Genomic DNA, 13,212 nt, shown 5'->3' on the forward strand with positions numbered 1-13,212 from the left:
CTGCAGGCCGCCTCAGCCGCAGCCCCTTGCTGGGCGCCGCCATGTTGGAGCCCGCAGTGAGCATGCGTGGGGCCGGGCCCGCCCCCCCCGCAGGGCCGGGCGTGAGGGCGGTGGCTGAGGCTGTGGTAAGGTTATAGGGGCAATGGGGCCTGGGTGGGGGTAACGCGGAAAAACGGCTTTTGTAGGGGAAAATAGCGTTTGTGCGTCACTGCCCCTTCGAAAAGAAGAGGGAAAAGTGCAAAGTTAACGGAAATGAATAAAGGAAGAAGCAGGAGTTGGCTCCAGAGCCCTTCATCGGCCCCTGGAACAAGGCCCTGTGAGGCAGCGAGGCCACAGCCCCTTCACCCCACAGCACTACAGCTCCATCCGTGAGGAATCAATTCAAGTTTTCAACATTTCCTACTTCTGATGCTGCCATGACATCCACTCCATAGCCATTAAACACCGGGGACTGTGTGTTAAATCATAAATACTGGGGTTTATTTAGCAAAACCGCTTGAATAAAGCAGCCCTGCAGTCAGTGATGAGTTGAGACGTGCGCCGTGTATCCCGCTCCAGTAAACACGGCCGTGCTGCAGCGTTCCATGGCCTCTGAGAAAGTATCTGTTATCAGGTGTAACGTTATTCAATGCTTTTCAGGCTGTAAAGCGGTCCCTTCTAAATGCCTCTTTTGTTTTTGCAGTTTCCCATCACTGCTGCTTGCATTGTTCTCCTTAGGAAAGAAAAAAACCCTTACATAATGGTGCATTGTATAGGGAAAGAAAAATAAGCTATTTGTTAAAAGCCTTTGGTATAGGGCAGTTTCACTCTCCCTTTGGATTAGCCATGAGGTTTTGGCTAGATACATTTAAATAGATGTAAGCTAATGGTTTCCTTTGTGGGGTCTTTATGAAACTTTTACAGCGGATTCCACGTTAACTGGAAATGTCTGTAAAACAAACTGGATAATTGAGGAAATTACTGAGGGAAAGTGGAGGGTTTAGGCAAGAGATTTAGCAAAGAAAAAGGAATAATTGGAGCTGGGAAGGGAGCAGTGCGCTGGGTCAGTTTTCATTGCCGAAGATCACTCCGAGCTGTGCCAGATGTGCAGGTTGGGATGGTGGCAGGAATGAACACAGACCTAAGCTCGGGGACAGTGTGTGTCAACAGCACCTTTCAACAGGATGAGCTGTGAAGCTTTAAGTCTATTAAATGGCAGAAAACCACTGTTATTCCAAAGGACCCATCCAACTCTTATAAAAGGTTGCTATATTATATGATTATAATATGATTATATGATTATAAAAGGAAGCCTTTCCTTTAGCTTTACTGGAAGATGGTTCAAGCTATAAAGGAAAAAGTGATAAACCAACAGATTTGAATATCAGATGACAGGATCTCTGTTCTGAGTTCCTGCTGGTGCGCAGCTATGTGTGGACCATCATCTGCACTGGGTTTTCTGCTCACTTTGTTTCCCATCAGCTTCTATTCTCATGCCGTGATTTTTCCTCTTTTCAAAGTAAGGTATCAGGAAAGAAAACGCTGTAAAAACCAACTAATGTGAGCAGAGCCTTGAAGAGCAAAGCTCTGAGCCTTCAAGTCTCAAAGGGAAAGCGATTCATAAATGTCAGGCTGGACCGCAGGCGCTGAGGCATCATTGATGCTGATCTTCATTCAACAAACCGCCCGCTGCCACGTCCCCCCGCCCGGCCCTATTTTGCTGTGTTCCAAACAGCTGCAAAAGTGACAGAGAAACAAGCATTTACTGTCACAGCACCCAGCAGCTGTCCCTGCCAGCACCTCAACCCTGCTGTCCCTGGCACCCTAAATTACTCTGTGTTCATTCAGGTCTAGTCTTTCGCCCCTCTGGCTGCCAGGAATTGGGTTTAAATACAACAGAGAGAGTGAATGTGCGCAGAAATAAGTATTTTGTGAAGCAGCATTGACATTTGGGGGCTCCTCTAAAGAAAACATACATTCAATTATGTATAATGCAGTTATACATGATCCCACTGAACATTCAGCTGCGTTTGCTGAATGAGAGATGGGAATCTCGCAAGGAATTTGGGGTATTCCTTCTACTAGTTAAGATTTTTCCACCGGTGACATTTTTTCTGCCATTAAAATCCCTGATCCTTCCCTGTGGAAATCTGATCTTTAACTCCTGGGTTAGCAGGATTAAGGCTGAAAAGGATTTTCAGAGGAAGAATTACCTTTTTTTCCTCCTGTATTTGTACAGGATCTATAATGAGGGGGTGCTGATTTGGAAGAGGGATTCCTAAGCAGTTCTATCAGACAATTAATAATCACAGTGATAATAATTAATAGAACTGTGCTTCTCCATTACTTGCAAAAGATGCTGCCCGGTCTGAACTGTTCAGGAGGGAAGAGGAGATCTTTTGCCTGTGCCACGGGGATATTCAGAACTAATAATCATAGAAGCCCTGGTTAGGAAAAGCTGTTTTCTTTTAGCAGAAATTCCACACCAGGCCATAGCATGTAAGGATTTTCATGAAGCCCTCACTGCCTTTGGCTCACACTGAAGTAAAAGTAAATGTCCTTTTTCTCTCACCTGCTAGATGAAACCTAGAAAAGGGCTTAGGAATCCCAGGCCCCCCCCTCCACTTGCATTTTGAACAGGAGAGAGGTCATTGGAGTCCAGCCCAGTGCAGGTGTGCAGAGCTTCTTATACCAACACCAGGTAAATGTCCACAGCTTGGAAAAGAGCTGCTGGGGGACCTGTTGCTCCATTGTTCACCCTGCAGCTGCCAAACTATTCCTGTCCAGAAAAAGGAGGGGTGCTGGAGTGAAGCACCCCATTAACACAGTAAAAACTAATATTAAACCAAGATTTAAGTCTCTCTCTTTCCCCACCATGTTCTCAGCACAGCACAGCAGCTGTGCAAGGGCACAAGTTTGCATCCACTCATTGTGGATGATGGATTCTAGAGTCCCTAGCTCTTTGCAATCCATGAAAACACCTGTAACAACCGGCTTTGGATGAGACTGTGCACTAAAACCCTGCTTTTGCTGCAGTGGGAGCACACAGTGACTCTCCTGACAGCACAGAGTGATTTATCACTCCTGCCATCCAAGTGAGAACAAGAACTTCAAGAGCACAGGCTAAGCACAGGCATGGGAGCTGTGGAAATGCCAAGGACTAAATACCCCAAGTGTTAACGAAAACCTGCAAAAAGGTTCTGTCCCTTTTACCCATTAGGTGTTCAGAGCAGCAAGGCTCATTGCATGGGAACAGAAGACAAGTTTTGGACCTAAACTGATCTGCAGGCAACTGAATTGTATAAATTTAGCCTTAAAATAGCAACAAGCAGGTACCGAGTATGTGCCAGAGCCTTCCCAAGCACGCAGCATCGGACCCATCACTATAGTTCATCCTGAGAGAAAAGCTTTTCAGCTCTTCTGCTGCTGTTTGAATTGAAATTAGTTGAAAGTTACTACAGGGCTTTTATTTTCTAGCTTTTCAGCTATCAGGAACTTTCCTGTAAAGGACTGAACATTTTTACAGCAATCTCTAAGCTGCCACTGAACTCCTGTATCCTCTAGGCAGAGCATTAATCCTGCAGATGTCAGGGGCTTTACTTTAACACAACACATAGGTTACTCTTATCTGATACGAGGTTTGTTTTTTCTTCCCCCGTAAAGCTCTTTCTATTTGCTCTTTGAAATTCCCATGTAAGATCTGCTCCCAGTTCAAAGGTAGCCGGGGTTTGAAAAATGGTAACTTTACCACTTGATCAGATGAAGCGATAGAGCCCACCTTTGGGCTGGGCCTGCATCCAGCCAGGGAAGGGACGCAGTACACGTGTGCTGCAGAGCATATCCCACTGTGTGCAGTGGCTCCTACATGCTCTCCTGCTTGGAAAATAGAATCCTGGAATGGTTTGTGTTGGAAGGAACCGTAAAGCTCACCTAATTCCAAACCTTTGCCATGATCTGGAAAGCCTTCCACTAGAAAATGCCTTTCCTGTCTTCTGCTGAAGATAAAATTTCCCTAGTATAAGTGGGTCTCTAACTGCTCTGAAGCCAGTGTGCACACACACTTATTCCTGCATAAGGAACTGGTATGGCAGAAAGGAACCAGGACAGGAGATCAAGATACCTCCATCTCATGGGGATTCTGATGATTCCCAAGTGACAATGTAATTTAGCCAAGCATGCAGACCTTTATTTATTACCTGATCCTCAGCCATGCTGGTGTGAGCTGGCCAGGAAATTTATTGGAGACTGGGGTGAACTCTATAAAGACAATTAAACAATATTAAGAGGCTAGTGGCACTCTGCTGTATCCACTCTCTGTCTGGTACAGCCAGCTCTGTTCCCTCTGTTCCACCAAACATACCCCACTTGGGTGCACTCTTTAAGGCTCCCATGGATAGGCCAGGTCTAAATGCCACATCCTGTGGGATCACTGCAAGACTTGCCCTGCAGCTCCATCATTTGCCCATCCCTGTGCAAACATCACTGGTACTTTGCCCTACAAAATTTGAACACAAGACCCTGTAAAACAAATGATGCCACTTGAACCCACTTGTTGTCCCAGCACAGTTTCACTTGATTTCATGGATGTGTGAACTCAGGAAATCAGAGCTACTGAAGTTCCCAGGTGCTCCAGCTCCCTCCTCTCCCTGTGTCATCCCAGCTTCTTGCAGCCTTCCCCTGCTTGGACTCATCTCAAGGCACAGCAATGCTGCTCCCTCTGCCACCCTGGCTGAGGACTGGTGCTCAGAGACATGAAATGGTTTGTACACCATTACAAAGCCAGCCGTGCAGCAGGACACGTACCCTGATCTGGGTGTCCATCTCCAGAGGAAGAGGAAGCAACTACTGAAAGTTGTTCTCCTCCTACCTGCACTGGACAAAGAGGAATTCAAGTGTGTGGGCTGGGAAGTGCAATTCCCTGCCCTGGGCAGAGCTGGGGAGCCCTGAAAGGCAGCACCATGCAAGGGGGAAACAAACCAACATCTCCAGTTGCTGCTGTCCTCAAGGGCTTCTTTCCCTGGAAGAAAACTTCAGTTATTCCACACTTGCAAGTTCAATACATATAGTTTAAGGTTTGAGCTTTAAAAACAGTATTTGTTTATAAAGATGCTTTGTAAAATCCTATTTAAAACCCCTTTGTTCACTCACTTTGTGACTCTACAACTGAAAGCTCAGTTTAATTAATAAAACCAGTAATTTCTTAAGCAATTACAAATGAGGAAATAGCATTTTTAAAGAAAACAAACCCCTGCTTTGCACTTTAGCAGGATAAATTCATTTTTACGTAGAAAGCAAACGGACTTAAAGCACATTTAAACAGTGTTACATTTAAATTCAAAGCGTACTTTTGATTTCAAGGTGATTACACATTGCAGCAATTAAACAAAACGCCTTCAAACCCACCACGTTCCTGTTACTTTTTAAGTGCTGGAATGCTTCAAGCACTCACACAATTCCTACTTTTCCTCCTGTAAATCTTGTGCTTGACCCTCTTTTTCCGGGGGGGCAGCGGGGAAGCAGTGGATAAAATAGGAAATTGGGGTTGCTCCTTTTCGCCCCCCAGTCGCAATTAGAGAACTGGATTCCGCAGCTAATTAGAATCAAATGCTCCAAATCAATGCTGCGAAACCCGGGCTCGCTCTGAGCGCGGCAGGGAGGTATTTTAGGGAAAGGGGTTTAGGGGAACCAGAGCAGCACAACCCAGCACCGGAGCTAACGGGGAGATGTTGCGGGACCCTCGCCCGCACCCCCGAGGTGCTGCATCCTCCTCCGGGGGAGCATCGCCGCTGCCCGATACCAAGAGAGCGGAGAAGAGCGGCGAGACGGACGGAGGGGACGTGGAGCGGCTCGTTCCGCTTCTTTTGCCGTCAGGAGAATAGATGCGTTCGGCGGTCCCGGTGCTCAGCTCCCGGCCGGTTCCGCTTGCAACCGAACCGATCCGATCCGAGCCGCACCGGTGCTTGTGCCACTCACCGACCCCAGCCCCTCGGCGAGGGGCTCCAGCAGCAGCCGCCGTCTTCGGGGCACGACCCCAGCCCGCGGCACCTCCCGGCGGCGGCAGCGGGCAAACCGGAGCCCCGCCCTCTATGTAAATGAGAAACCACTCTCCACCAATACAAAGCGGCGGGAGGGCGAAAGCCCCGCCTTTTATGTACATGAGCAACACTCTCCTCCAATGGGGAGCGGCGTCGGAGGCGTGGCCGTGAGTCCTCCCTTTAAAGTACATCGTTGCGGGGCCGGTGCGCGCACTGGAGGAGGAGCGCAGCGGTGGGTTCGGGTTGTGGGGCCGGACGGAGCAGGACTTGTTTTGGGGTGTTTTCCGTTTTATCGACCGATTTTTACGCTTTTTCGCCTTGTTTTTATCATTCCGACTTTATTTTTCCTATCGATATTTTGTTTTCTGCGCCTTGCGGGCGCCTGCGGAGCGGTGCGCGGCTTTCCCCCCGCGCCCGCGGGCCGGCTCTGCCCCTCGGCCCCTTCCCGTCCACCGATGCTCAACATGACCGAGGAGCACGACAAAGCGCTGGAGGCTCCGTGCAGCCCCACGGGCACCACCAGTTCCATGTCCCACGTGGACTCGGACTCCGACTCGCCGCTGTCCCCCGCCGGCTCCGAGGGGCTGGGCTGTGCCCCGGCGCCCGCTCCGCGCCCGCCCGGCGCCGCTCCGATGGGCACTAAGGTGGACGCGGCCGAGGTGGACGAGCGCTTCCCCGCCTGCATCCGCGACGCCGTCTCGCAGGTGCTGAAGGGCTACGACTGGAGCCTGGTGCCCATGCCCGTCCGCGGTAACGGATCGCTTAAGGCTAAGCCGCACGTCAAGCGGCCCATGAACGCCTTCATGGTGTGGGCGCAGGCCGCCCGCAGGAAGCTGGCTGACCAGTACCCGCATCTGCACAATGCCGAGCTCAGCAAGACCCTGGGCAAGCTCTGGCGGTGAGTCCCGCGGCCGCGCATCTCTCCACGGTGCTCCGCACCCGCACTCTGCGCTCAGTGGGGCCGCTCCGGCGGAACTCCGCGTTTATATCCGCTTTCCCCTTTCTAAACCTCTTTATCTTTATGTTTTATTGCCCACGGGGGGCTTCGTGAAGCGCTTCAAACTGAAGCTCAGCTCCCCCGCTCCCAGCGTGCGGCTGCGCTGCGAAGGACACGCCGGTCCCAGCCCTGCAAAGCCGCTCTTTAAGGGGGCGCGATGGGCTCGGCTCCTGCCCCAGCTCCGTGTCATGCATGGATCTTCCTTGCTCCATCGCCGCCATGTGCAGCCCGGGCTCTTTCTGCGGCTGGGCAGGGTTCCCCTGTCCCCAGGACATCGAGACTTTCTTAGTTTCTTCTTTTACAAAGGCTTTCTCTAAAGTTTTCACGCTTGCTTCGTTCGCTTGTTGCTTACAAGTTATAAACTCAAGCAAGCCAATTTTGAGCCGTTATTTTAATCAGGTTTCTAATTCCCCATCTCATCTGTGTGTTGCACGCTTAGCGCTGTAACAAACTTTTTCTGCTGGGTGTTCTGTTTCTCACTGAGCCCCATTTTATCCCCTGATACATTCAGTCACATCAATCTGTACCAAATGTGCATCTCTCCTGCTTGGGCCAGTGATGCTCCCGATGCCGTTTGGGACTCTCCGAGAGTTTGCAAAGAGAGGTCTTTGGTGGGGAGAGCTTTGAAAGAAATAATCCCATTGCTGTCGCTTTTGTGGGCTCTTTGTAAGCATCTAACAAAGCTGGAAATGGGCAGCGTTGTTTGTCGGGTGAGGGGGTGGCATTTGTGGGACAAACATGGGAATAATATTTAGGGAAGGTGTTTAAAATAGGGCAGGGGGATTTTGTTTTGCTCTCTTATCTGTATCCATAGCGGTTGGGGTTTTTCATGCCTCAATAGTTGGTATTTTTAAACACATTTTGGCAACATAACTATTTTTTGCCATGGCAGATTTGTTTTGTAATTGTTGTTCAAATCAGTGTAAGGGAATTGGGGGTGTGTGAGCCTGAAAACAGGCTGAAAACTTGTAACACAAAGATATTAATTTCGGATTGTTTCTTCTTTTTCCCCTTCATTCTTATTTGAAACTATATAAACCCCTCCCAAACCAGCTTGCTAAGTGAAAATGAGAAACGTCCCTTTGTGGAAGAAGCCGAGCGGCTCAGGGTCCAGCACAAAAAGGATCACCCGGATTATAAATACCAGCCCCGGAGGAGGAAAAGCGTGAAAGCCGGACAGAGCGACTCCGACTCTGGTGCTGAGCTCAGCCACCATGCGGGCACCCAGATCTACAAAGCGGACAGCGGGCTGGGGGGCATGGCCGAGCCCCACCACCACGGTGATCACACAGGTAAAGGGCAAAAGAACCTATAGATCCCAAGCATCCTGGTTTGGGATATGAACCCGGAGTAGGCACGGGTTGCTCTGCCCCCCCCCCCCCCGTGAATATAGGTGGGATTGGGAGCATCCAAAAGCAGGGATTGCTGCCCCAAGAGCTCTGGTTTTGCACCAGAACGTGGCCACAGTTTTTTTTAGTAAATGCTGATAGAGGTGACTGCAATTGGAAATCCCAAAGTGCAGGGATCCCACATTCCCAGCTGTCCTGGGAGTGAGGGGAATGAACTGGGAGCTAAGAAGGGTTAATAACGCATTGGCCATGCAAGAGGTGCCTGGGGGAGCGGGTCCTGAAGACGATGCCTCCCCCTCAGAGCTTCCTGCTTCTCTCCGGCACTGCAAATTGGCACAGGGAGCGTGTTGACAGATTCCAGGAGGATTGCGAACGTCCTGCAACTACAGACGTGTCTGTGCTCTCACCCAGCCTGGCTCGGGAGCCCGGCACGACTCCTCTGCCTCTGGGAGAGCCGGGCTGCCTGCTTGGAGAGCTGGAGGGCACCCTGCAAACCCATCCCTTAGTTCTGCTTCCCAAGCAAGGAGGGGTTTGTGGAGTTCAGGGGTGTCCTGCGTGTCCCAGAGTGGTCCTGATGGATGTGGTGTGCTCCCTGCCTTCTCTGCACTCAACTTACACCCGTATGGGTGGTTTGCCCATATAATGTGTCCCTGCTGTGGTTGCAGGGGGACCTCAGTCACTTCCAACATGAGGCCGTAGATTTAAATCCCATTTCCTAGCAATAAGAGGGAATAGAAACGTGTATTTTAATGTCCTTAAAGGAATGGGTCTTCTATGGCCACTCATATTAAACCTTGTTCTCCCTTCACACCCAGGTCAGACCCACGGACCACCCACCCCCCCCACCACCCCCAAAACCGACCTCCACCACGGCAGCAAGCAGGAGCTGAAGCACGAGGGCCGCCGCCTCGTGGAAAGCGGCCGCCAGAACATTGACTTCAGCAACGTGGACATCTCCGAGCTGAGCAGCGAGGTCATCAACAACATGGAGACCTTCGACGTGCACGAGTTCGACCAGTACCTGCCGCTCAATGGCCACGCTGCCATGCCGGCCGACCACGGCCCCAACGCTGCTGCCGGCTCTTATGGCGCTTCCTATTCCCACTCGGCCACGGGCACCGGTGGGACCAGCCAGGTTTGGACTCACAAAAGCCCGGCCTCGGCATCGCCGTCGTCTGCTGACTCGGGCCAGCAAAGGCCCCACATCAAAACGGAGCAGCTGAGCCCCAGCCACTACAGTGACCAGTCCCACGGCTCCCCTGCGCACTCCGACTATGGCTCCTACAGTGCCCAGGCTTGTGCCACCACTGCCTCCACCGCCACGGCTGCTGCCTCCTTCTCCAGCTCCCAGTGTGACTACACGGACCTCCAGAGCTCCAACTACTACAACCCCTACCCTGGCTACCCCTCCAGCCTTTACCAGTATCCCTATTTCCACTCCTCCCGCCGGCCCTATGCGACACCCATCCTCAATGGCTTGTCCATCCCACCGGCTCACAGCCCCACTGCTAACTGGGACCAGCCGGTCTATACGACCCTGACGAGGCCTTAAAGGATGTGTGGAGCCCCTGAGGGCTTCCCCGACATATGCACTAATGAAGGAATGAAGACGAAGAGTGTGGAGTGCCATGATCAGTTGCCGAAGTGCCTCCTGAGCCGCTGGGAACTCTGCTCGTTGCGACTGGATGTCCCCTTGCTTCTAAACTCTCCGAAAGGACAGAGCTCTATTTTTCTTTAATACAATTAAAAATGACATGAAAAGCAAAGGACTGGTGATTTTCCTTTTGAATAAATGAAGGACAAAACCATTCGACTCCTCTGTGAGGACTGAACTGAATTTACTCGTCGTGGAAGTTGACAAGTGCAAAGAAGTGGAGCTGGGGGGGGTGGGAGGGATGGGAAAAGGAGGGGAAGAAAAAGCTGTTTGAGACTTTAAGGGTCTATTGCAATGTGAGGAACGGACCAACCTTGAGGGCAAGAACTCACTGGGACCAAGGCGGAGGAGCCCCGAAAACCCGGCTATTCCATGTAACAATCTCGTGGGAACAAGCGAGTCTGGTGGGACCAACCAATTCCATGTCTGAAGTGTTTGTTTGATTTTAGTCAAGAGTTCTTCTGAGCAAGGTTTGGCTGTAATTAACATTTTGTTTTGTTTTATGGAAGCTTAAAATGGCTTTTGTTTCCTCTTTTATTTTGGTGGTGTTTTTTAATCTGTTAAATATGTATTTATGTTCTGTATTATTTTGTCTTTTAATGAATGAAGTAATTTTGTGCAAAAAAAACAACAGACAAAAGTAGAATTTTAAAAGATTTTAAAGGATTTTGGGGGTGGGAGCATAAAACTAGTGGAGATGACACAATAAAATGGTGTTATGAGACTAGAGGTTTTCCTTGGTTTTTGGGCTTGGGATGAGTCGTCTTAGAGAGGGACTGACCCAATCTGCCCATTGCAGAGCTGGTCACCAACAGGGAATTCAAATGGGAATGTAAAATAACAAGGGGGGGGGAACAGTTACTAATTCAATTAGGAGGCTAAAATGATTGCAACAAGGAGCAAGCAGTTTTCCTGGCTACCTGCTCTTGGGTGTTCAATTGGGACTTAAGGCATTGCGGAGTCTTTGTGCGCTTTCGGAACCGGGACTACTTTATAGGAAGATGTAATTTAATGAGAAATGATCAACTTCTGCTTTAATTTTTTGGCTTCTAGGGACCAGATATCACCCGTCAAGCTGTGAAACTAAAACCTTCTCCACTAAAAACAAGTTTTAGGTACTTAGTTTTAGACTAATCTTTTCATTGATATATTTCTACTTCTTCCATTGTATGCTGAGCATATAATAACCACCTATTTTATGGTAACTTGTGCCTTTAAAAAACCTTTGTAAATCTAAACCCACGTTTCAGAGGTTATCATCTTTTTACCTTTTCTACGTTTCCTACTTTTTTCCTTTTTTTTTTTCCTAAAAATTTATTTTTTTGCATATTTCCTTTTGTGGGGACATTGGGGGTGGGGGAGAACACAGAAAACTCCTTTTTATGCAATCTATTTTTCTGTATAAAGTTTGAGAGACTTTGCCTGTTACTTACCTGTTCTCTTCACTAGCTTCGGACTAAGCAATGCTAACTTTTGTACAGATCCATTTGATGAAATTAAAAGTTGCTTTTTATCAAGCTACGTGTTGGTTTTCTTTCTGCTTGAGCCTCTTGCTGGGCTGAAAAGAAACACGGGAGAAGGAGACGGCTCTTTGGAATAAACTGGTTTGACTGAGGTTTTCTGTTCTCTTGTTGGTTTTGGTTGGCTCTTTCTTCTCCTTCCTTCCTTTCCCTGCATTTAAATAATGTCTTCCTATAGGAATTTTAATTCTTTTTAATTTATTTCTTCAAAAACTGTATTTCCACATCCATAATCCTGAGGATTTCATAGGATTTCACTGAGGCTGCTCACATGAGGAAGGGTTTGCAAGGTCAGGCTGTGCGTGGTTTTAGCCCCAGCGCCTTTTATTCCATGCAGCACATAGGAATTTTACAGTAGCAAGTCCTGCTGTCTGGTTGGTGAGCCCTTGTAAATGCCTCTTAATTATGATAGCAACAAAATTATACCTTGCATGTAGTGGGTTCTTTTAAAAATACAGTCATTAAAATAGTTACATTTGTGACTTTTTTGGGTTTGCTTGGCTTATATAAACTAAGCTGCAGTTTGGTTCCCCCAGCTCAGGCAAACCAGTGTGAGATCTTTCAGACTGGGCCCTAACTGGGAGGAGAGGGTAAAGCAAGGCTTGGTTGCAGCGCAGCACTGTGGAAAATGGCTTAACACGGGGAGAAAATAAATGTGATGACAATTAATGAAGCTCAAGGACATTAACGAAGTCCGAACAACAGAGTCCCAAGGCAAATGCGCTGTTTGCCGTATCTGCCAAGGGCTGTCTTGCCAGAGAGCCTGTAACTGGACACCATTTTCTGTGTGCTCATTTGCAAAACTGCTGGCAAAAATGCCTTTATTGCGCTCGAAGCCAAAGCTGTGGAATAACTTTCTTCCCTCCCCTCTCCTCCCTCCAGTGACAATGCAAGTTGCGAGTCTGAATCCTAACTCATGCTTCAAAAATAGACGTGTGTTGGTTTGGCTTGTCCTGCGTGCTGAGGTAGGGCTTCCTCTCCAAGGCACCCGCTTTAGGGGAGGGAGAGAAGGGAAAAGCTGAGATGGGAATGGGAGTGCTTTGCTTTGCTTTTACCTTGGTGTTTAATTGTAGAATCAATGAGGCTGGAAAAGAACTTCACGATCATGAAGCCCAATTTACAGTGACTTCATTGATACCTGGATTAATCTTTAAAACAGAGTTAAAATACCTGCATATGATGGTGTTGTAAATCATTCAGAATAGTGAAATAAGAAACTTCAATCTGGCTCATGGTGCAGGGTCCCACTTGCAGGCTTGCTACCTAGTTCCAAACCCTTGCCATAGGCAGGGACACCTTCCAATAGACCAAGCTGCTTCAAGCCCCTGTGTCCAACCTGACCTTGAACACTGCCAGAGATGGGGCAGCCACAGCTTCTCTGTTCACCTTTGACCATGCTTGTTTTTGCTTTCTATAAGCTTTCAAACTCAAGTTAGCTTTTAGTAGTGTCTGCAGAAAGGAAGTAGATCTGTACTGTTCACTCAGTACAAGTGCTAACACGAGCCTTAGAGACCCCTCTGCTTCTCCCTGCTGCAGCTCCTGTTTGAATAGCTACTGCTGAATGGTGAGCTTCTTTTTCCCACTGTCTTTTACTGCCCTCAGAGTTGTGGATAATCCCTGCACTGCTGTTGAGGCAAATACAAAGGCATTACCTAATGGATGTTGTAGAGGCTGATAG

General features: G+C 48.8%; 1 protein-coding gene across 1 annotated transcript; it reads left to right on the forward strand.

Moving 5' to 3' along the window:
* Window positions 1-6,244: 6,244 nt before the first annotated feature.
* Window positions 6,245-10,108, forward strand: SOX8 (SRY-box transcription factor 8). The gene is made up of 3 exons (XM_034065457.1): window positions 6,245-6,912; window positions 8,065-8,303; window positions 9,176-10,108. The coding sequence occupies exons 1-3, from the start codon at window positions 6,470-6,472 to the stop codon at window positions 9,910-9,912; spliced, it is 1,419 nt and encodes a 472-aa protein (XP_033921348.1). The 5' UTR covers window positions 6,245-6,469; the 3' UTR covers window positions 9,913-10,108.
* The last annotated feature ends 3,104 nt before the right edge of the window (window positions 10,109-13,212 follow it).

Source organism: Melopsittacus undulatus, chromosome 8 (assembly GCF_012275295.1).
Source record: "Melopsittacus undulatus isolate bMelUnd1 chromosome 8, bMelUnd1.mat.Z, whole genome shotgun sequence".
Lineage (NCBI taxonomy): Eukaryota > Metazoa > Chordata > Aves > Psittaciformes > Psittaculidae > Melopsittacus > Melopsittacus undulatus.

Bases quoted from the DNA above. Each gene is read 5' to 3' on its own strand.
- SOX8 (XM_034065457.1), top strand. From the start codon at position 6,470: ATGCTCAACATGACCGAGGAGCACGACAAAGCGCTGGAGGCTCCGTGC. The intron at 6,913-8,064 runs GTGAGTCCCGCG...CTCCCAAACCAG, and splicing joins ACCCTGGGCAAGCTCTGGCG to CTTGCTAAGTGAAAATGAGA. The intron at 8,304-9,175 runs GTAAAGGGCAAA...CTTCACACCCAG, and splicing joins CCACCACGGTGATCACACAG to GTCAGACCCACGGACCACCC.